Raw genomic sequence first — 25,115 nt, forward strand, 5'->3', positions numbered from 1 at the left:
GCTGTAAGAGAAAATGCAGTAAGAAATTACATCACATTTCTATAAATAAAATCAAGTGCCTAAAGTCCACTGCTTCCTGCTTGCAAGACGTGAAAAGGAAATAACATGGATTAGAGGTAACATGGGTATGTTCAACTTGTCAAGAATCCGTAGGGTTAAACTATCATGGCTCAAATCATACTTCATCAGTGGGAGCTACAATAACAAACACAGAATCAACTTCCTCTTACAAAGGCGTCACAGAAAAAACAATACTCACTTTGTAGCATAAGCAGCATCATTTGAAAAAGAAACCCAACAGGTTATACAGCTTTAAATCAACAAGTGTGGAGTCAGTCAGATTATGAGATCTCCAAGGCCTTTTTAATGACATACACAAATCTCACATTTTCCATTCATGCATTATGACTCCTGTCAGAATCTTCCTAGTGTCCCTTTTCACATTTCACATAAGAGGTATGTGAAATATAAATTTTTAACCTATAAATACCCTAACCTACTTATATGTCTATTATTTATGAGCCATTGAGACAATATAATGTAAATATTTCTAATGCTGGCATACATTTATCAGGAACCTTTTGTTAGCAACTACTGTAGAAAGTAGACACTGGGTGTCTAATGTCCTATAATGTATTAGTTCAGTAGCAATTTTCTGGGGAAAAAACAAAAAACCAAATGAGGTATACAATAAAGAATATAAAATATAAAAGGGGGAAACACTGTAATACATTCAACAATAAAGATACGTTTAAAAAAAAAGAAAGAATATAAAATATAAAAGATTCATTGTTAAAGTACTATGAATTTAAGGACTTTGCATACGACTTATTTTCACCAAACTATAGAACTGCTATGATAAATTACTTCTAACCCTTTTTAAAGGGCAAATATTTTAAAAATAATGCAGCCATAATTTGCTTTGAAGGAGTGGGAAAATTAAATGTAATAAGTGTGATGCTTTTAAATCCCATGTTATACTACAATTAAACCAGGCACACAGGTCTTGGCTTGGTGTCTAAAGCACAAGTTGAATTTCAGAGCGAAGCACACAAGCTTTATAGGTTTAATTATAGCTTAACTTACAAAAAACATTTTTGTTTCAACTTGCATCTCACCTACTTTATTAAAGAAAAAATAACAGAAAAGGACTGATTTAAAAAATTTTTTAAGCTGTTTTAACATAAGTATCATTACTATTGCCCATCTAGAAGAATCAAAGGAATTTTTACTAACCTAAGGATGCCAATTTTTAAAAATGTTTTAAAAGGCAAAGCTATCAAAGACAAATAAGAATTAAAAGGAGGAAGTAGTCTAAGAAAAAATGTAGGCATATTTGCCCTGGTTGGTGTGGCTCAGTTGGTTGCCGGTTCAATTCTGTCAGGGCACATGCCCAGGTTGTGGGCTGGATCCCCAGTAGGGAGCCATGTAGGAGGTAACCCACTGATGTTTCAATTTCACATGGATGTTTCTTCTTTCTCTAAAAATCAATAAAAAAATCTTAAAAAAAAAAAACAAGTAGGCATATTTTATTTGCATTTATCATTTGTTTTCTCCAGGTAACTATTCATAGAAAAACTATGTATTGTCTGGCTGGTGTGGCTTAGTGGTTGGGCATCAACCTATGCACCAAGAGGTGTCACTGGTTCAATTCCCACTCAGGGCACATGCCCAGGTTACAGGCTCGATCCCTGGTAGGGGGCATGAAGGAGGCAGCTGATCGGTGTTGATGCTTCTCTCTCTCATTGATGTTCCTATCTCTCTCTCCCTCTCCCTTCCTCTCCAAAAAAAAAAAAAAAAAAATTGATAAAAACCATTTTTAAAAAAAAGAAAGAAAAACTATGTATTACAAGATGGAAGCTAAGAGAATGACACATGGGAAAGGTTGGAGATAAAACTTTAAGTATAAATGATTTTGAAAACTGATGAAACAAGGAAAGATAAAAGCAGCCATATGGTCAATGGAACTCTAAGAGTTGGATGATACTGCAAAAGGCTCTGTATCTGGTAGTTTTCAGTAATTTGATAGGCCAATTATTATTAGTTTATGTATGTATAAATCCCTTTAAGAAATAGATTATACATGGCCCAAGTATATGAGATGCTAACTTACCAGACAACACTAAATTCTTAGAAACTACTGTCTTCAAATTTACACTTGAAAATAAATGGCTTATAATTCCTCAAACAAAATCTAAAGTTCATTTCAACAAAAAACAAATGGCCTTGAAACTAATAAATCATCTGCTACCTAAACATATGAATCTCACCTTTATCTGACTTTTCATCCACAGAATATTTAAAAACCTTCTGCCGCTCCTCAGCGTGATTCCACAGGCTGAGGCCTCTGAGGAGTTCTGCGGTATCCTTTTGAGAGCAATGCTGTGCAATCACTTTCTTTTTAATATCCTTAAGTTCTTCATAGGTAAAGTATTCCATTAACATGGGCTGAAACACCTAAATTAAACAAAATAGTCGTAAGGAAAAATGCTTAATTCATTTTTACTCTTCACCTTTGAAAGTATTAATGGCTGAAGTGTAGTATTATGATCACCTATTTCAAAGATATAAAATTTTTAGTTGTTACCACTAAGTTAGCTTATCCAAAAAGTATAGAGAAGAATATCACCAAAAAGATCCTTCTCTCTATGAATTCTCTGGCTAAATCAATCCCTAAACAATTTCAAAGTGTCAGAACCAGAAGGTCTTCCTGCACAGAGCCTGTCAAACAGCCTTCGTCATTCTCTTGCAGTTGGACAGTTAGGTCAGTTAACTGCCTTCTGCTACTACAGCAACTGGCCTCTTCCCAAACCAGGCCTCTAAATCCTGTGGGAATGGTCCCCAGCCTAAGTCCAAGTTCTACAGAGACTTTCAACTATTCAATATTACCTAGATTTCTTCCTCAAAATAGATGCTTAGTCCCAAATGCTAATTTACAGAATTAAAACCTGTAAAGGTGGAGGGTTTTTTTAATGGTTCCACCGATAATTTTCATATGCATCACAGGTTAAGAAAGCTGCTCTAGTAACAGTGGTTTCAGTGCTGGCTGCCTGTAACAACTTGGGGGGCCTTTAAAATATACCCATACCAATATCTCCCACCTGATCAAACTAGTCTGGAAAGGACTTAAAGTGTTTTTTTTAAAATATCAGTCTGATTATTAGGGGAAGCCATAGTTAAGAATCACTATAATAACTGATTTTCAGATGAACAAGACTCTAGTTCCTTATAAAATATTTTCTCCATTCCTTACCCCTGATATTCATCCATTTTATTATTTTTCAAGTGAGAAGTTTATTAAAGTTTGGGACAGTGAAACAAAGGAAGAGCCCCTGGAGACAGGATAAGGGGGTAAACCGGAACGAGCTGTGGCTGCCCCCTCTTCCCTGGGTGCGGGTCTCATCGGGACCCTTAGAGCTTAGCACGGAAGACGCAAAGCACATGCCTAAGGAAAGGAGGGGGCCCGGGTGTGCTCAAAGAAGAGCACACCTTCCCACATTAGAGAAAGAACAGAAGGAAAAAATATTTGCTTACCCATTCAGTAATATCCCAATACATGTACACTAGGCATAAGACTGATAAATTTAACACCAACATTTACTTACTAAAATCCACTACTAAAAAGAGAACACTAGCCCTGGCCGGTTTGTCTCAGCGGTTAGAGTGTCGGCCTGCAGTCCAGAGACCCGGGTTCGGTTCCCGCTAAGGGAATGTACCTCGGTTGCAGTTTGTCCCTGGCCCCGGTTGGTCGTGTGGGTGGCAGCCACTTGATGGGTCCCTTTCACGTTGATGTTTCTCTCTCTCTCTCTCTCTCTCTCTCTCTCTCCCCCTCTCTCTCCCTCCCACTCTATCTGAACATAAAATGGAAAAAAAGGTCCTCGGGTGAGGATAAAAAAAAAAGAGAGAACACTAAAAATTATTAAACTTGGCATGAAAATACAGAAAAAGTTTAAAGAATCCTCTCAACATTCTGAAAATGCATTAGGATGGCATAAAAAGTTATAACATTTAATATAGTGCCATCTGCCTAATAAGAAAATATTGAAAAAACGAATTAAATCATTCATTCAATGAAAAACCACCTTCTGGAGGTAAAAAAAAAAAAATTACTGCCATTTTCTCTTGGGTTTTTCTTCATTTCCTAAAATGAAATGGAGGCTTATCTTCCTATGTGTTATTGTGAAGAATCAAAGGCAAAATAACATTTTTATTTATTTTTAAATATAAAAGAAAGTTCATTTGGAAAGTTACGGGAGTCACAGAAGTGAGTCGGTGGGGCTACATAGGCGAAGGAAACAAGTCACAGAGGCAGAAGGGCCCGTGGAGTTTAGGAGAGAGAAAGGCACAGGCAACTCGCCTGGGGGGAAGCAGAGGGGAAGGGAAAGACACAAAGTGCTCTGGAGAGGCACAGCAAGCCCAGAGAACAAAATCCTCACGGGGGTATTTTTCCATTTATCTTCAGATAGAGCTGGAGGAAGGGGGAGAGGAAGGGGGAGCGGGAGAGAGAGAGGAAGGGGGAGCGGGAGAGAGAGAGGAAGGGGGAGAGGAAGGGGGAGCGGGAGAGAGAGAGGAAGGGGGAGCGGGAGAGAGAGAGAAGGGGGGGAGGAGAGAGAGAGAAGGGGAGGAGAGGAGAGAGAGAAGGGGGGGAGGGGGAGAGAGAGGAAGGGGAGGGGGAGAGAGAGAGGAAGGGGGAGCGGGAGAGAGAGAGGAAGGGGGAGCGGGAGAGAGAGGAAGGGGGAGCGGGAGAGAGAGGAAGGGGGAGCGGGAGAGAGAGGAAGGGGGAGCGCGAGAGAGAGAGAGGAAGGGGGGGGAGAGAGAGAGAGAGGAAGGGGGAGAGAGAGAGAGAGGAAGGGGGGAGCGGGAGAGAGAGGAAGGGGGAGCGGGAGAGAGAGGAAGGGGGAGCGGGAGAGAGGAAGGGGGAGCGGGAGAGAGAGAGGAAGGGGGGGAGAGAGAGAGAGAGGAAGGGGGAGCGGGAGAGAGAGGAAGGGGGAGCGGGAGAGAGAGGAAGGGGGAGCGGGAGAGAGAGGAAGGGGGGGGAGAGAGAGAGAGAGGAAGGGGGAGCGGGAGAGAGAGGAAGGGGGAGCGGGAGAGAGAGGAAGGGGGGGAGAGAGAGAGAGAGGAAGGGGGAGCGGGAGAGAGAGGAAGGGGGAGCGGGAGAGAGAGAGGAAGGGGGAGCGGGAGAGAGAGGAAGGGGGAGCGGGAGAGAGAGGAAGGGGGAGCGGGAGAGAGAGAGGAAGGGGGAGCGGGAGAGAGAGAGGAAGGGGGAGCGGGAGAGAGAGAGGAAGGGGGAGCGGGAGAGAGAGGAAGGGGGGGAGAGAGAGAGAGAGGAAGGGGGAGCGGGAGAGAGAGAGGAAGGGGGAGCGGGAGAGAGAGGAAGGGGGGGAGAGAGAGAGAGAGGAAGGGGGAGCGGGAGAGAGAGAGGAAGGGGGAGCGGGAGAGAGAGGAAGGGGGAGCGGGAGAGAGAGGAAGGGGGAGCGGGAGAGAGAGAGGAAGGGGGAGCGGGAGAGAGAGGAAGGGGGAGCAGTGGATGAGAGAGGAAGGGGACGGGAGGGGAGAGAGAGGAAGGGGGAGCGGGAGAGAGAGGAAGGGGGAGCGGGAGCGGGAGTGGGAGCGACAGTGTGAGAAAGAACCTCGACTGGTTGCCTGGCACATGACCTCAACAAGGGCCAGGGATGAACTGCAACCAAGGTATGTGCCCTTGGCCAGGATCAAACCCAGGACTCTAATCTGCAGGCTGACGTTCTAATTGCTGAGCCAAACCGGCCAGGGCCCAAAATAACCCTTTTTTTTTTTTTAATCCTCACTCGAGGACATTTTTCCATTTTTTGTTCAGATAGAGTGGGAGGGAGAGAGAGAAAAAGAGAGAAACATCAACGTGAAAGGGACACGTCGAGTGGCTGCCACCCGCACGACCAACCAGGGCCAGGGACAAACTGCAACCGAGGTACATGCCCTTAGCGGAACTGAACCTGGGTCTCTTCTGGACCGCAGGCCGACGCTCTAACCGCTGAGCCAAACCGGCCAGGGCAACCCTTTTAAAAATTTATAAATCAAAATCACAAGGAGGAAAAATTATGCTTACCTCCTCTTCCTCTTTCATGTGAGGAAGAAAATCTCTGGTAAAAGCCTCCAATCTCTCTTTCAGCTGTTTCTCATAGTTTAACTGCTCATATTCATTCTAGAAACAAACAAAAAAAAGTATTCTAAAAAAGTTCTAAAGTATGTATTTATATAATTTCTCCATATATCTCCAAGCAATCCACAGGAGCCTACTGGACTCTTATCATTACAGAGTCCTTTTAAAGCAATGATTTTCAACCAGCGTGCTGTGAGAATTTTAAACCACGTAATACCTGACTATTTAGTCAGGGCACTGACCCCCTTTCCCTTAGACTATCAAATAAAAAAATAACAACAGCCAACAGTAACAGCCATCTGCTGTGAATGAATCAAACTTATACCTATTTTGTCAGATAGACAAAAAATATATTTTTTGGTGTGCTGCATAATTTTAGTAATTAGTTTATATGCCATGAGATGGAAAAGGCTGAATAAGGTCATCTAGTGCATCTTCCACTAAGCAATTCAGAATACTTGTTACATTATCCTACAGAAGACCATGTACATTTCCAAAGACAAGGTATCAACTTCTAAAGGCAAGGCATTCAATGCATCTTGAAGTAAATCATTCTAAGTCCAGACAACTGCTAAAAAGTTCTTCCTCATAAGAACAAAGATCCCATCTCCCTGTAACTTATCCATCACTTCTACAGCAGCCCTCTAAACTTAAAATGTGGAAAATTTACAAAATAATGAATTTTTAAAATGTGGGAATATTTTGCCCCTGCTGTATCCTTTCATATCTCCTTTTTCTTTTCTTTTTTTTTTCGTTATTGATTTGAGAGAGAGAGAAGGGAGAGAGAAACATGGATGAGAGAGAACATGGACTGGCCACCTCCCCCACAATCCACGCATGTGGCATGTGCCCCGACTGGGAACCAAACCGGTGACCTCTTGGTGCATGGGTCAATGCTCAACCACTGAGCCACACCAGCCAGGCTCATACCTCCTTTTTCAACCCATCTTTCAACTGCTTCCTAATATTCTACCCAATGTCTTATTCTCTTAAAATTGTATACATTTTTCATAAGCATACCCAAGTACCTTCCATTTCCTCTTACATGCCAATAATGATCAAATTTTCTTTTCCAAATCAAATTACTCTCTGACTTTGAAACCCATCTCTGCCTCCTTCTATTAATAAATGCCCACCTGAATTGCATTAGCAGTTCAAACCCAACCTATACATAATGGATCTTTTTATTCCCCAAGTGTTATCCATATTCTCTAGAAATCAGGCTCAATTCTTATTCTTATTTCCTTTCTTTCTCCTTTACTCCTCCCTTTTTATGCAAGCATTATATCCTATTAATTTTATATGTCCTACAAAATTTTCATCTGCCCCCTCCCCTCTATCTCCACTAGCCATTACTTTAGTTCAGATCTAACCATTTTATAGAATAAGTAATACATGAACATAATACAGGGTGGGGCAAAAGTAGGTTTATATGAAAAATAATACAATTAATAAATAATACAAAAGTAAACTGTTTCATGTACTCACAACTGTGAACCTACTTTTGCCAACCCTGTACAAAATTCAATGAGTATAAAAGAGTATTCAATAAAAAGTAAATCTCCCATCAATCCTACCCAGTACCCTACCACTATGCCATCTCCCACCTCCCCCCACCAGACAGCTACTGTGTATTCTTCCAGAGACTATTAGAGTAATTTTTTAATAATAGCTTTCCTGCTTGAATCGTTTCTTTCCTTTCAAGCCATCCTCTTCCCTAACGCAGAACAGTCTTTCTAGATAGAACACAATTCTGTAAGTAACTGGTGCATGGTGGTTTGACAGTCGCAACTTAAGTCTATGCTTCAACAGGCCAGCAGGGGGAGAAACAATGACCAAATTTCAAATATCCTACAATACGTAAATATAATTAATAGAAAAATCTCTCTATATCATTATCCTAAACTACACTCAAAACTATTTATGTTAACAATTAAAAATTATCCTGTTTAACAAACCCTGTGTCCTTAAAATATGGAAAAAGAAAATATAGTAAACATTTTAGCTAACATTCAATTTTAAAATAAATACAATTTATAAAATTCAGGTGTTTATTCTTTCTATGTAACAATTTTACCTTTAATCACTAGTAACTACATTTATTATATCTTTCTTTTAAGAGTTCAGCAAATATATGATAGTAAAATTTTTCTGGTAGTGAAAATTTCAACTTCAAAAACAATTTTAAGATTTAGGGAGTAGCATTCATTATGGGATTCTATACACAGTAATAAAGATGTCACTGACAAAGAGTCTTAGTAAACCTGACGGAGGCTCCACTAAGCTCTCTTCTTAACTACATCCAATCTTGAGCTCTGTCCTTGGTACACTTAGTCCAGTTTTAACAAAAATCATCCTGAGTCAATCTAACCTATCAAACAATCTCCTCTTGGCATCAATATCTTACCATCCTCAATATCTATTCACCACTGAGATCTTATCACTCTGGTCTGTCTTCAGGAAAAATCCTTGTCAGTGTAGCAAGAATCTCTCTAGCTGTGACGTTTCCACTTAGTAATTTTCCTGGCCCCACCCAGTTCCTTAGCTATAAATCCCCATTTGTCCCTATTGGATCAGAGTTGAACCCCACTGTAATAAGCCCTTGAATAAAGTCTTCCTTATAGTTATTAACAAGTCTCAAAATGTGTTTTTTTCCCTCTAACATAACATCATTTACTAAAAATGCTAACCAGTTTTACCAACGACATACCAGAAGATGACACAAGTTGTGATAGTGAAAGAGCCATTTTTATAACTCACCTTAACATTCTTGAGACCCTTTTCAAAGAGGCTAAGCATCTCAGAGAGTTTATTGTCAGAATGTACATTGTAAATGGTCTGGCTGCGTTGTTGAAGCAAACCAATAATATATTCATTTTCAATCTGCTCATGCATTTTGAACTCTTTAAAAGTTGCATACAGAGACTGCAGAAGAGCCCGGAAGTCACTGTTGTTGGAAAAGTTGGTTTTAGAAAGCTGAATAAAAATTAAAAAAAAAAAAAAAGGCATAGTAAATACATGTAAATATGCACCAATAATACTGAAATACATTCCTATTTAGTTTGTACATAGCAAAATAGCTCTCTTACACTTGGTTAAAGTACTTGATTAAATTTAAGGTTTCTTTACATAAAAGGGATTGGACTAGAGTCCTTCCAAACCTAAAATCCCATTAGTCTATACATATGCTAAAATATAAGTCCATAGTTAGATGTAAACATCTTAACAGCTGTGTAAAGTACAGCACAGGGAATATAGTCAATAATATTTTAACAATGATGTAATAAAACAGTTGTCAATGCAGTAAATGGCTTTTTTCTTTGTTTAAAATGTTCTTCATGCTATCACACTACTCTTACAATTTAAACAATCCAAAAATAGTTTGTTTAAACTTTAATATGAAGATGAGTCTGCTCTTTCAGAAAATAATCATAAAATATTGAGCTATTAGAATATTATTAGATAATTTTAGGGGAACTAGTTTTTTAAAAGAAAACTGGGATGAACACTTAGCAGCTTATATTAGAAATGGTGTACTTTTCTGTAGTGGAGGCACTACAATAGTACAATGTGGAAACCTAGGGCATAAGAAGGTAAATGCACTTGAAGGAAAGAAAGTAGTGAAAATAAAGAAATCTATACACTGCCATTTTTAAAATTCTATTCAACAAGAGAAAATGACTATTCTGACACAATTTTAATTTTTTACATTTAAACGACATAATAAATTCTCATGTGTAAGGTATACATATTATCAACTTGACTCAAGTTAAAGTTCAAACAATCAACCCCTTCATTACCTCCATTGCCATATTAAATCCACTTTTGATTAATATCAATTCCAGTTTCAAAATTCATTTTAAAGGGGAAAACCTGATTAGGTTAGAAACAACAGACAGTAAACGGACTTGCTTCTTAGACTTGCTTTGTAAAGTCTGATCTGGTATTCCTAAAATAGAGCACAGTCTAAGCTTTCTTAATTGCCTATTCTCAGCAGGAATGGTAGGTTCTTGACAAAGCATCAGAAAAGATGACTAAAGCAAAACTATTCCACTATACACAACAAAATTAATTTAGCTTCTGTAAAACACACTATGAATTAGATATTAAGAGTAATTTATAGAAAACCAGACCTATGTTCAGATTCTAAGATCAGACCCCAGTTCTACCATTTATTTAGCTGTGCAACCATAGGTAAGTTAATTTTCTCCCTCCATGTCTTAGTTGTTTCTTGGTGTTAAATGGAAATAATAACAATACCTGTAGTTTATAAGGTACCTGTGGAATTAAAATGTATTAGTGCTTAATAAATATTAGCTATCATCATTTTGAAAATTAATCATTCAGTTTTATAAATTCATGTATTTTTTACTCTATTTAGATATTTAATGAGAAGCTATCATGAGCCAGGTACTGTTTCTTATACTTAGGATACATCAGTTAACAAAAACGACATGTCTGCCTTTATAGAGCTTACATTCTGTAACATAAGTGAAGAAAACTAAAACAATGAATGGTAACCACAATAAATAAGGAAATTTTCTAGAATAGAGGTTGGCAACTTTTTGTAACGGGCCAGGCAGTAAATATTTTAAGTTCTGCAAGGCAATTCAGGTGTTGTTGCACAAACATAGTCATACGAATGAGTGTGGCTGTATTCCAAAAGAACTTTATTTATGGACACCAAAATTTGATTTTCATGTAATTTCACATCCTAAAATACTATTCTTTCAATTTTTGCAAACTTTAGTTCCCAGGCCACACAGGATGGTTTGGTTAAACCAATGTAGATTTTTTTTTTTTTTAAAGTTTTTATTGGTTTCAGAGAGAGAAAGGGAGAGGGAGAAGGAGAGATAGAAACATCGATGAGAGAAAAACATATTTTGGCTGCCTCCTGCCTCCTGCCTCCTGCCTCCTGCCTCCTGCCTCCTGCCTCCTGCTGGATTGAGCCAGCAACCCAAGCATGTGCCCTGAACGGGATCCAACTGGTGACCTCCTGGTGCATGGGACAATGCTCAACCAAGCCACACCAGCTGGGTTCTAATGTAGATTTTTATCCCAAGAAATGCCACATAAGATCACAATAAAATTCACTAGTGTCTAATTTCAGCAAATACTATCATATGTCACTTTATTTAAAAAAAAATTTAAATCAGTCAGTAAAAGTAAGAGATAAATCAAAAGAGAGCATTAATAATGGCTATAATATTTTTTAAAAACAAGAACAAAAACATGGCCAAAAAAGCCCTGGCCCGTTAGGCTCAGCAGTTAGAGCGTCAGCCCATGGACCAGAGAATCCCAGGTTCGGTTCCTGCTAAGGGCACGAACCTCAGTTGCAGTTTGTCCCTGGCCCCGGTTGGGGTCATGTGGGTGGCAACCACTCGATGTGTCTCTCTCACATCGATGTGTCTCTCTGTCTCTCTCTCTCTCTCTCCTCCCCTCTCTCCCTCCCGCTCTATCTGAAGATAAATGCAAAAGTGTCCTCGAGTGAGGATAAAATAAAATAAAAATTTTTTAAATGGTAAAAAAGTAAAAAAATGCCCTAGGCCCTGGCCAGGTAACCAATAGGTTAGAGTATTGCCCCAAAACACCAAGGTTACAGGTTCAATCCCAGGTCAGGGCACATACATCACATATATGGATCAACCAATGAATGCATAAATAAGTGGAACAACAAATTGATCCCCCCCCCCCATCACCCCTTCCTCTCTCTAAACTCAATTAAGAAAAAGTCTCACTTGAGTTAAGGAAAAGAACATCTTAAAAAACATTCAGGAATTTTGCATACATTTTCAGTGGACTATAAGAAAACCTTACAAGTTTAATGACCAGCTGAGGTAAAGCCTAGGTTCATGTTACAAACTGAAAACCAAATTAGATATATAAAAAGACTCTATGCAATATGTAGTCAATCCAGCATAGTGGTTAAAAATACTGACTCTGGAGCCAGATTGCTTAGGTGTGAATCTACATCTGTCAGCAAAAGCCATTCAATTGCTGTGTACCTCGGTTTCCTTATCTGTAAAATAAGGCTAATAATATTAACTCGCACATAGGGTTCTTGTGAAATTTAATGATATATTTTAAGAACACAGAATATAACATATGTAAGCTTTACTTGGGCTTTTCTGTGATTTCTATATTTAGCTCAAATAAAACTATCATTGAAAGTACATAATATTACCCGTTAGTTTTTCTGCACTTGAAAAGAACAAGTGTTTTTTGTTTGTTTGTTTGTTTGTTTTTTTGTGGTACATGCCCCTAGTGGGAACCGAACCCGGGACTCTCTGGTTTGCAGGCTGACGCTCAACTGCTGAGCCAAACTGGCTAGGGCAAGAACAAGTATTTTTAACCTGATATTAAAGTCAGTAAATTTAGCAGTTAAAAAATTAACAAGAGCATAAGCAATTTAACTTTTATAAAAATCTGTTTATATGAATTGTTTTTTAAAATTCTGCCTGCCTATGCACAGTTATTCAAGCATATAGACTGGATTGAGAACAAATAAACCTATACACCAATAACATCTGGGACATACTGAGGCCTCTGATGTGTTAAGTATTACACTAAGTATTTTTAGATATTATCTTAAAACAATCCTAGAAAAGTAGGTATTCTAATTCCCATTTTATAGGTGAAAAACTTGAGGCTCAGAGAAAATAACTTACCCCAAACCTGACTAGTGGACAACAAAACAGATCAAATCTCTGACTCTAAAACCTATCTTCTTTCCACAAGATACAATGTCAGTCCCAATCATAAAGCTATTTTTTCAGATTCAACAGAGCAAATTGTCAAAAAGAATGCCAGTTCTAAAGCAAAAGTTCTCCATAGAGAGTTGATTTTGCCACCCAGGACCAAATAGGCAAGGTCTGGAGACATTTGTGGATGTCACCACAGTAGAAGTACTACTGACATCTAGTGGGTAAAAGTCACAGATGGGGCTAAACATCCCACAAATGCACAGGACAGCCTCCACAACAAACAATCATCTGGCCCAAAATGTCAATAATGCTGCAGTTGAGATATACTGCTCTAAAGAACTGTTCTTCAAATACGTTTAACTACGTATGGTATGAAATACAGATCCAGACACACACACATCACAAACATTTCAAAAAAATTTCAGCAAACAGTATTTCCCTCTTTAACCTGTGATGTACTCTAATACTTACTTTTCCATTTTGTTTTTTAATGCTGTTTCTGACCCACAAAGTTGATTTAATGAAATAGGTCATAGGACGCACTTTGAAAAACAATGTTCTATAGTAGGATATAAAAGTTCCTAAGTGACCTATAAACTTGTATACTCTGATGCCTGGCAAATTCAATAAAGAACCTATGTAGAACAGAAATACACATATTTAACAAATAGTAACAACTAATAACTTGATATCTCCCATATTTTAAAAACTTACAGCTGACTCTCTCTCTGTCTCAGACACTCTACAACCTAAAATCTTAGAGCCTAGCTTCAAACTAATTTGAAAAGTTGTATGTCACTTAACTCATAAATAATTGATAAGTTAAAAAATAGATATGAAGATAACATAACAAAACCTAAACACTATTATTATGACAAATAAGTTTTTACTTTTTGTCTACTCAGCCAGACAATGCTTCTTTCATTCAGTCAAGGGAGATTTATACTTGAAGAAACCCAACTATCTCTAGTCAAACTAACTCTACAGATAGAAAAACTGTGATCCACAGGGAAAATATTTTGGCTACTAAGCGGCAGAACCATTGAGGTAATGCAAAAACCTTGGGTGGGCTTCAGAAGGGGGAAAAAATCTTAGTTACTAGTGGAGTGAGTTGCCTAAATTATTAACCACTAAATCTATTTCTTCATCTGTAAATGAGAGAGAATACTTGTCTCACAAGGTTTTTGTGAGGATTTAAAGAAATAACATATTAAAGAAATAAGCATATACAGTAAACCCTCAATTTTGTGGACCTCGATTTAACAGACTTCAGATTTAATGGATAAAATTTCCGGTCCGTGTGTCATATGTGAAAATTAACACTCTATTAATTTAAAATCGCTTTTAACCAAAATTTGCTTATAATTAAATTAACAGGTTATTTTTTGTTGTTAATTCACTGTTATTTTTAACAAATTTTAAATCAACCATATGTTAGAAAAAGCACTGTAACAATTTCTCCGACATAAATATTATGTATCTACAACTATAGTCTACATATTTAAATCCAAGAGTTACCACTTATAAACACCACATCCTGCTCCGTAATTGGTTCTGTTTCATGATGTGACTTTCTGCAGCAGTTTTAACGCCTGCCAACCAATAATCCCAGTGAGGGGCACTAAGCCATGGCCCAGCCGTGAGCATTTGTTTACTCAAGGTGATTGGTGAAGGGACAATTTTACTAGACCTATTCAGTATAAATTTAAAATTACAGTAATACATACAGAAAACTTTTCTGTGAAATTAAACTTTTCACACATGCTTAATTTTAATTATGCAAACGTGTCTAATAAGTAAAAATTGGTAAACTAGTTTGTCAATTTTCAACATACGCAGTCAGAAAACCAACTTTATTATATAACGCACTTTTGGCTTTAACAGACACCCCCTGGCCAAATTAGTCCACTGTATTGAGATTTTACTGTAGTAAGAACTCATTGAAATATCCTTTACCTTCCTGTCCAGCTGTCAGTTCAACATTCTCTCAGATAATCCAATCTTCTCAATGCCAGTCAATAACAGTTTTTACAGATACACAAAGAAATAGGAAAACTACCTGAATTCTTCATGAAGTTGTATTTGTTCAATTTTTAAAAAATAATCTGTTCAAATTATTCTGAGCTTATTTCTTCTCTAGTTGCTTTGTTCATAAACTGTCCTTTCTTTATAAAATGATAAAGTAGATGGCACTTTTAATATCCTTATCTGAAACACTTGGGCACTCCATAAAGCCTCCACCACTTGAGTTTTTTATAACTGGCTTATGTATAAGTCTGGGAATCTGTACATCCTTACAACCACCACCTACTTTGTTCTCAGAAACCAGTTTAAAGAAACAATGAGACCAGTCCCAACACTTTAACAATGTAGAGCTGACCACATATATACCTCCACTGGCTCCCACTATTCTGCATTTAGCTTTCCATCCTACCACAAAGGTTAGAGTGTAAACTCCTTAATAATAGGGACCTCATCTCACATCAACACAACTTACTATATGGTCACTGACAGAGAAAATTCAATGCTCACTGGCAGAAGTAATGTTAAATTTTGAGGATTAGAGAAAAGACTGAAGAATTGGAGTAAACTGGAAAAAGAATGTCATTCAATGCAAATGTTCACTAAAATTATCCCAATTGGGAAAGTCAGTGAATTAGCAAAAAGATTTCATAAAAGACTGTTACCAAAAATTTTTTTCACACAAAGAAAATTACAGTAGGAATTATGATCCTGACTTGGATTTTTCACCTGGATCTATCACTAACTGCTTATGTAAATTTGGCCTAGCTAACCTAGGCCTACAAGTCCCAGCTGCTTCTTTATAATGACTGGGCAGAATCAAGATTTTTAATACAGTGAAATAACATACTTTGTATCTTTTTAGTTTGAGTATAAAAACTATTTCTCATTTTGTAAAATTTTACTGTAGGCTGTTTGGGTTGGATAACTCTGGTCTGTGCAATCAAAAGATGGTGAAGGCAAAACTTGGGTTGGCAAATGAATAAAAACAAATAGTCCTTTAAGACTACTCAGCCATTATAAAATACTTATTTTTTCTGCACTAGTTCCTAAAAAACACCCTGAGAGAGTTCCATTCGCTGTCAGTATCAAGAAGAAATCTGGATATAGAATTCGTACGCAGTATTTTTTTTCTTCTAAATCACCTTGGTCTCTGATCCACAGGCCAGAAAATTGGACTATTACTCTTCTTGATGAATATATACAGCAACCTCATTAACTACATGTAATTAGTTCAGAATTAGTGATGATTTTCACTTATGTCAAACTGCAAACACTTTCTAGTTATTACAAAAGGAACATTTAACTACTAAAAAGAATCTTATTTGAGTTTTGTTTTTAAAAATGGCAGTGTTTTCAAAATTTGTTATAGTGTTCTCAATCACCAAGTAATGACACAAAATTAGAATTAACTTTTTCAAAATTTTAAAATAAGGCTGCTTAGTCTAGTACATAATGAAACAAATTTGTAATTCTTAATTATTTTAGTAGAGTATCAGGCATTTGGAAATCTAATGAAAGCCACAAACCTCCTAGGGAAATGTACGCATGGACAAAAACTTCCATAACAATTTCAGGTGATCCCCGGATTACCACTCCCCAAATTAAAATGGAGAAAATACTTCATATTTTATTAGTCCTCACTAACTTTCCCTTTTTGATTTTGAGAAGGTAAAAACCTCCCCAGTTTTTTCTTTGTTGCAATTAAAGGATACACTCAGAAAAAGTTTAAAAGCCAGAGGAGTGAAAAGCACTACTACAGTAAGCTAATTCAAAAAAATCAGGGTTACTCAGCTTAACTAACAGCTTGGCTTACCCATTCTTGATGCTTCTCCTGGATAAGTAATTCTCACCCTTGGCTGCACACTGGATTTACCTGAGAGCTTTAAATTATACAATCATATGCTCCTTAATGATGAGGATACGTTCTGAAAAATTCATCATTAAGCGATTTCGTTGTTGTATAAACATCAAGCTAGATTCCATCTAAGTATAGCCTATTTTTAGGCTATGGTATAGCCTACTGCTCCTAGGCTACAAGTCTGTACAGCACGTTACTATACAAAACATAAGATTAAATCAAGCATAAGAGAAAATAATGCAATCGAGAGATGTGGCATGACACGACATACTGGTTTACAGCAAAGTGTGCCTCACATGGGCATATTTTTGCATTGATTTTTAGATAGAGTGGAAGGGAGGCAGAGAAAGAGAGAAAATCATCGACGTGAGAGAGAGATCAATTGGTTGCCTCTTGAATGATCGTGACTGGGGCCGGGGATCAAATCTGCTACCCAGGTACATGTCCTTGACCGGGAATCGAACCTTTGACCCTTCGGTCCTCTGGATGATGCTCTAACTGGTGAGCCAAATCAGCCAGGGGAGCAAACTTTTTTTATAGGCCAAAAAATTGCACCCCTCAAAAACAATAAAAGTACAATAAAACCAGACACTAGTGACAGTCATTCATCAAGTATTGTGTACTATACAGAAACTGCATGTGCTATACTTTTACTCCACTAGCAGTGCAATAGGTTTGTCTATACCAGTTATCAACACAAACAGTGAGTGATGCATTGGGGACGAAGGCTACAATGTCACTAGGCCACAGTAATTTCTCAGTTCCATTATATCTTCTGTGACCAAGGTCATACATGCGGTTCCTCCTAGACCAGAGTCATTAGGTGCACATGCCTGTACTTGATGCCTGGGTCCCACCCTCGGAGATCCTGATTTTAGTGGTTTAGACATCAGCATTTTTAACAGCTTTTGGGGTGATTCTAACAGCAACCAAGGTTGATTAGCACTGTCCTAGAATACCTTGGTGCTTAAACCTGTATTTGAATCAGGTATTTTTAAATTTTCAAAATGAAGGGAAGGGAAGGATGGTTGTGGGTGCACTTTAAATTGTTGGTTCTGAGTGCGGCCAAGCAATGAACATTCTGGGCTTCCTCCAACCACTTCACTGGGCAATGAGAACTCCTCTTCTCTCTTAACTGGGTCTGCTCGATGCTGTGTAATTTCTGAAAATTCATAAAAGTTGCTTTTTGTGCTTAAAACAATGTTTTTGATTTGGTTCATTTCTACATGAAACACAACTGCTTTAAGTTTTCAAGAAATTCATAAATTGATGAAAACGTGGACTCTTACTATTGTTTTAAAATCATAAGCAAAAGGCCCTGAACCATCTCCCCAGAAGTGCCTGTTCAGTTATGCGGCACCAATGAAGAGTCCAGAAAGGTCCTCACGGTTAAACCAACTTTTTCCGAGGCCCCTTTTATTCGAGCCCACGAACAGGATTCCAAAATCGACAAGGCGTAAATGCTCAGGACAATACAAGTTGCAATGAAAACATAAAATAAAATAAAATAACCTTCAACGAAGAGGGAAGGTTCGCCAGTTCCTAAGCCAAGTAACCGGGCTTTTCCCCCAAATCGAACCAGTGAAAAGCTGGGGCTCAAGAGGAACTGGGGGTAGCTGGGAGAAGCTTCCCGTGGAGCCAGGAAGCAAGCCTGAGGTTCAGAAGATGGATGGATGCGTGTTTGCAGAACCGGGAACCCCGAAAGCCGCCGCGGGGAAGGCGGGGACAGCGGCGATGGGGGAGGCGGGAACAACTGCGGAAACGGCCAACCCCGGCTGCTGGGAAGCCCACCGCAGGGGGCGGCCCCGGGGTCCCCGAAGGTGGGTGGGCGCGAAGGTGCCCTCTCTCTGAGGGCGCAGGGGCGGGAGGCCCAGCGCGGCCGCGGGAAGCCGCCCGGCCCGGAGGCCGCGCCGCCAGCCCCGAGGGCACGTCGGCGGCCGCGGGGCGGGCGGGGGCGCGGGCTCCCGGGAAAGGTGCGGGGCGGCGAGCGCGGCGCTGACAGCTGCGCAGGCGGCGGTTGGCGCGGCCCCGGGGCTGCGGGCGCGGCGCAGGCCTGGCCGCCCCGGGACCTGGCCCGCTCCTCCTCTCCGCCCGCGCCTCCCGGAGCAAGAGGCCGCGCGCCGTTACCTTGTCGCAGTACAGCCCCACCAACTGCTTCATCCGCCAGTGCGGGGCGGTGAACACGTCCACCTCTTCGGGGAAGGGCGCCATCGCCGCAGCTTCACCCTCTGCCTCAGCAGCCGCGGCCGCCGCCTCTCCATAGACACCCTCGCCGCCGGGCAGAGGCGGCGCGCCCCCCTGCGCATGCGCCCGCCCCGTCGGCGCGCGCGCCCGGGGAGCCGGGCCGGTCGGGAGGCGGGGGCGCGCGGGCCGCCGCCATGCGGTGCCCCCGGCCCACGTGACCCGGCGCATGGCGGAGGCTGGCGCCTCCAGCTCGGCTGCGGTCTTCTCATTCCTCCCCTTTTGGTGTGTCGCAGAAGGGAACCAAGTCTTTTCCTGTTTGTTGTGCAACATAAAGCACATTATCTGAGGAGATGGGGTGTCGTTTTAGGGGCTCGCTCCGCGCTTCTCTCGTTGCCCACACGCCTGCCAGACATTGATGCCAAGGCCGCCGAGCACCGCGGTCCGAGGGGCAAGGAGTGCTGCCCGGGCGCCGGGCCCTGACGCCCCGAGTGCCAGGATGACTGTGCTGTGTGTGGTCCAGCCCTCCACCTCCTGCCACTCTGGGGTGTCAGACCCCACCGCCAGGCCGGGCTGACCCCCCACCCGCTGGTCACAGGCCCCAGGGAGTGGTGAACCAGGACTGAGGGTTCCAGGAGCCTGCCACCTACGGGGAAACGGTGACACTGGTGGCCCCAGCAGGCAGCTCCGGGCAGGTGCCCGGTCTGGGTCTGGGGCAGGATGGAGACCAAGGAGTTGGGCATCTCCTTCCATCTCGGGCGGGAGGGAAGGGCCTTGGAGTTCTGGAGCTGGCTCCAAGGAGGCAGAACTGGAATGGCAGGTCAGGGGTGTCAGAAAGGCCTTGGGGGATGAGGGGTGGGGGATGGGGGAGAATCACAGGTTAGTGTGGATGGGGACCTTGGGACATAGCCCTCCATTTTAAGCAGCAGCCCAGAAGACAAGAGACTTAAGGAGATCACTGCCAAGAGAAAGGTCAATATGTCTCTCCCACAGGTCACCTGGGCCCTACCGCAGCGCTCCATGAGACCAGGGACCCACAGTTACGGGCACTATTTGTTACCGAAAGGGGACCTGGCCCAGAGCAGGTCTGTCTAGAGCCCTGGTAGTGTGTGCAGGTTTTCGACTGGTGCAGGACAGATTTCACAAGCCGAGTCCAGGCAGTTTATTAAAGGTGGGGAAGTGAAATAAGGAAGAGCTTAGGATAGAAGAAGCAACAGGAGAGAGACTTGGTGGGGCTTACTTTGGCTCTCTAGAAATGTTTTAGGAAAGAAATGAGCCCAGGCAGGGCTGCTTTACCTCACTGGGAAATCAGAAAAGGTGCCCTTGGGGACAGGTTTAGGGGGTTAGCCAGAGATGCTACCACTGCCCATTCCTCCCCTGGTTGCAAGTTTCATGGGGTCCCTTGAAGTTAAGGAGGTGCACTTCTATGGGGGAAGGTTTAGGCTGCTCCCAGAAGGGAGAACCAAGCTGGGTCCTTTGTCTTGAGAGCTTTTATCTCTTGCAGGGGGTGGGAAAAACCTAGGGGAGGTCTCGGGAGGGTTTCAGCAGAATTCCAGGTGTGCCCTTTATGGGTCATGGTCTCTACTGATTGGTCAGTGCCAGGGCAGGGAACATTGTAGCTGGTCTTGGCATCACCCACCTGGTTTTGCTGCTTTTCTGGGCCTGGAGCTGAAATACAACTGAGGCCTAGATGTTACCTCTAGGGAGGTGACCTTCTGTATCTGGCTGTAAATTGTTTGGCCAGAGTGTTCAGCTGTCTGTCTCAATTTCCCCATTCTACTTGCCAAGGAATTTTGCTAGCTTCTTACTATCCTGCCTCACAGTCACCCTGATCAACACTTCACAGGTTGGCTGGAGGACTAATGTACACAAAGCAATGGGAGAAAACAGGAAAGGCTGAGAACCTGGGTGGGGTTATGTTACTTGCTTAATGGTGACGGAAGAGTGAAAAAATAAAATGGAGGCACTATAATCGAGCTGCTAACTCACTAAAATCAAGTGAGCTGAGACAGGAAACATCTTGGACCAATCCAAAGGATAAGAATGTAGGACTGATTCTTCTCAAGGGTGTACTTTGTACTATAAAAACTCAGTAAAGGCTCAACTCCCCTCCCCTCCCCACACCCTCTACCCCGGAACACTCTGGACATTGCCTAGTTGTGTTTCTGGCTTGCAAACATGAAGAGTCTTGAACGAATCGTTGCTATTTACTTCTAGCCAGAGTCTCCTGACTCTTTGTGTTCGGTTGACAATGGACATGAACTCCAGGAGGGCAAGAACCAGGTATGTTCTGTTCACCTCTTATATACCTATTATGTACCACAGTTCCATGACACCACAGGGGTTTGATAAGTGTTCTGGTTTTGCTAGATACTACTTGTATGACCTTTGGTAAGCTACATGACTTCTCTGGGCCCCAGTTTCCTCTGTATAAAATGGGGGTAATACTGCTATGGACTAACCCTGAAGAGGGCCTTCACCTTGATCTTGGACTTTGAACATCCAGAACTATGAGAAATAAGTTTCTGTTAAGCACACACCTCTCCCCCACCCCCAGTTTATGGTATTTTTGTTATGCTGTCTGAGTTAGCTAAGACAAATATCTACCTCATACGATTGTTGTGAGCTAAAAGAGCATAGATTTGAACCGCTTATAACAGTACCTGGGACATAGTAAGTACTGTCTAAACTATCATCATTAAATGAAATACCCTTGAGGCAGTGCTGTGGGAAACTAAGCCCTGAAGACATTCTGGTAGTTGTCTAGGGTCCCACAACTTTTAAATGAATAATCTGGCCATATGAATCTAGGTTTGACAATACCCTTCCAGGCACTGTGTTAGTTGTGTGAGATACAGAGGTTATTATTGATACAGTCTGTCCAAAAGACACAGGAATAATGCTTAGGTAATAGAATATAGGTAAGGTCCTTAAAACCTCGCTCTCACATCCTCTCCTTTCTCCTTTCTTTGTATGCATTGCCCTTTCACTAGGGCTTTGCCTCTATATGCTCTAATATCTCCCAGAAGGCATTTCCTTATTTTCCCTCTGTTTCTTTACTTCATTCTAATCTTTCATTCTGATACCTTGGAATGTAGAATCACACCTCAGGTGCACCAGTTATATAGAGAAATGAGCTCCATGGGAACACGCACTTTGTTTTATCCTCAGCACTTAGAACAGTGCCTGCCATATAGTTACTACTCGCTATTTGCTGGATAAAGAAGGAATGAAGGAAGCACATGGCATTCTGTGATTTCCCAATTTTAACTTTGAATACGCCGTGTTTTCTTTCCCAGTGCCTGTCTGTGCCCGCGCTGCCGTCCGTGCCCCAGAAGCAGGCACAAGAAACACGTGTTGAACAACAAAGGAAGTCCGTCCACACAGTTGCACTGTAACCCAGAATTTGAAGCTGTGTAGTCAGCTAAACAGTAATAACAGCTACTTTGGACTCTGGCCTTTTCAGGGAATTTGTTTAAGATGACAAAATGAAAGAAATAAAGTGATAAATAATAAATCCTGTGGGTCATTCTTCCTTTCGAAAAAAGCTATTAACATCACCTCCATATGCTGAGTAATGTGGCAATTAATAACCTGATATATCCAGATAAATTATTGATTTATATTAAACTTTAGCCCCAGAAAGAAGACATTGATCAATTTAGTGTCATTATTGTAGGTTATTGCAACTACAGCAGATCAGGAACTATTATTAAGGCCGTTGTTGGTTTAATCACCTCTTTATAATTCCTTCTGGTATACGACAGCAAAGAAATTCTAACTGAGCACCTCGCTGTTAGCCAGGACAAGGAGACTGGATGAGGCATAGGAACAGAGCAGTGAAAATCTACATTGTATAGTTCCTGGAAGAGCTGTGGTTTCCTTCTCTGCGGTTCTCATTCCCTCTGAAAAACTGCGTGCTACAGGGGAAAACAAAAGATGCCAAATCATTCCATGGTGAACTAAAAATTGACACTGTCTCTCTTTAGTGTTTTCCATCCCTAGTTTGAGGGCGGTGGAAAAGGATACTGGTCAGGGAAAGTCAAATCCAAGGCATTTAAGTCTTGTTTATTTGAATGTGTGACTCAGCACTTTCCCCAGTAGGGGGTTACTTGTGAAAACAAGCAAGGAAAGAATGTTGCTATTGTAAAACAGCTGGAATTCCATTCCTCCTACCAGAGTTGATCCTCCCTGTCAGTCAAAATAGCCAATCAACAACAGTTACAGAATGATGGCATTATTTAAAAAAATATAAGCACTGAATTCAAATGCAATGCCAGATGCTACATTTTTTGTTTCCTTTAGGTTACTTTACATACAAATGAACCTCAGAATATGAAATATGTATAGGCCTGCAGTTTGCTCCAAATCTTTACTTTTTTATCACTGAAACAGTGAAAATATAATAAAACATTTCTCACATGACCAAACATATTGGAAACAAGTTTTTGGAAACAAATCAATAAGATATTAGATAAATTATAGCACATTTATTTTTTTAACATTTTAAAACATTTTTATTTATTTATTTTCTTCTTTTATTGATTTAGAGACAGCAGAAGGGAAAGATAGAACGCCAATGAGATCATTTAGCCACCTCCTGCACGCCCCCCACGGGGGATTTGGCCCACAACCTGGGCATGTGCCCTGACGGGGAATCGAACCGGTGACCTCTTGGTGCATGGGTCAGTGCTCAACCATTCAGCCACACCGGCCAGGCTATAGCACCTTTATTCAATGGACAAATACGCATCTGTTAAAAAGCATAAGATAAATACATGTTCGCTGTGAAACCAAAATTTACTAAGTTAAAAAATATAGAGAATACTTTGTTAACAATGCTCTCACTTGTGTTTTTTAAAAAGTAGATATATTTCTGGAATAACAGCGGAAACTTGTGAGCAGGGCTCTGGAAAGTAAAGCATTTAAATGCCTTACCATGCACCAGGTGCTACAAATGCTTTACCTGGATTATCGCGTGTAAGCTTCACAAATACTGTATGTGGAAGGTTCTGTTTTTCGCACTTGGTGAAAAAAAGAAAATGATATTTAGACAGAGTTATTGATTTGTCCAAGGTCTAGAGCTAGTTAATAGAAAATCAGGGAGATAAAATCTGTCTTTCTCAGCCTAGAACACGTACTTAACCCTACACCGAAAGACAATTCTCTGTCATTAATTTATATCAAAAACTAAATACCGAATATGCGCTATTAACTGTTGAACAGGAGTTGAAGGTGACTGAGAAGAATGTGGGTAACACCGAAAGCCACATTGTTCAAATATAGAGTAGTCCATTCTTTAGATTACCTTTTGAAGAGAAGTAGTTTAGATAATGCTAAGACCATAGTTTACTTCCATATAGATATGTAGATATAATATGTAAAGTCCTTTATGTTTCTTTGCAAAAATTCCAAACAGATGAGAGCCTTTTATTTCCTAAACATACCTCTGTGTCACTTACCTTGTTCTTAATAAATATTACCAAGTCACTAGCAATTCCTGACATCCAATCAAAGGCTCTATTATGGACTGACTTGCATGGAACAAGATGTACAGTATTAGTGTATGTGGCCTGAGGGGAAGGTCAGGCCAATACACTAGTCCCAAGGCACCTGGCCTCGGCTGTTTGCACTGTGTATCAAGGAAAACTATCACAAGCTGGAACAGAAATGAACGATAAGCTTCCTGTAAAGGGTTGGGCTTACATTTTCCGCATTGATGAAATCTGGCAGGTGGTTGCTTAATTCCTGTCTACAGAAAGGGAAAAAAGTCTTCAAGGAAGTGTCAGCTCTGTGTCCTTCCTGCCAGCCCCTGACATTAAATAAAGCATCCCTCTGAAACCCAAAACACAGTACAAAAAATATCCCGCCCTGGCCAGTGTGGCTCAGTTGATTGAGCGTTGTCCCATGCACCAAGAGGTCGCCGGTTCAATTCCTAGTCAGGGTACATGCCTGGGTTACAGACTCAACCCCCAGTAGGGGGTGTGCAGGAGGCAGCCAATTGATGTACCTCTCTCATCTATATTTCTCTCTCTCTCCGCAAAAATAAATAAATAAGAATTATATATATATATATATATATATATATATATATATGACAAAAAATATACCCAGCTCCATAAGGTCATTCCCAGAGAAGTTTTAAATGCTGAGAGCTATGTAGGCAGAAAGAAACAGAAGTGTCTTACATACTATTGCTTCCCATTAATTG

At 40.7% G+C, this 25,115-nt stretch overlaps 1 protein-coding gene across 2 annotated transcripts in view; it reads right to left on the reverse strand.

The window, feature by feature from the left end:
- Nucleotides 1-25,115, reverse strand: part of FBXL5 (F-box and leucine rich repeat protein 5) — a 59,279-nt gene that overhangs the window by 23,096 nt on the left and 11,068 nt on the right. The window contains exons 1-4 of one of the 2 annotated variants that reach the window (XM_036279336.1): nucleotides 18,851-19,015; nucleotides 8,897-9,112; nucleotides 6,083-6,178; nucleotides 2,271-2,457 (exon numbers count right to left, since the gene is read on the reverse strand). In XM_036279336.1, the coding sequence (XP_036135229.1) occupies nucleotides 2,271-2,457; nucleotides 6,083-6,178; nucleotides 8,897-9,112; nucleotides 18,851-18,934 (583 nt within the window). In that variant the 5' untranslated portion in view covers nucleotides 18,935-19,015. Of the gene's footprint in view, nucleotides 1-2,270; nucleotides 2,458-6,082; nucleotides 6,179-8,896; nucleotides 9,113-18,850; nucleotides 19,016-25,115 lie in introns of those variants that run through there. The other variant, XM_036279343.1, reaches the window with a different exon arrangement.

This window comes from Molossus molossus, unplaced genomic scaffold (genome assembly GCF_014108415.1).
Source record: "Molossus molossus isolate mMolMol1 unplaced genomic scaffold, mMolMol1.p scaffold_m16_p_1, whole genome shotgun sequence".
NCBI lineage: Eukaryota > Metazoa > Chordata > Mammalia > Chiroptera > Molossidae > Molossus > Molossus molossus.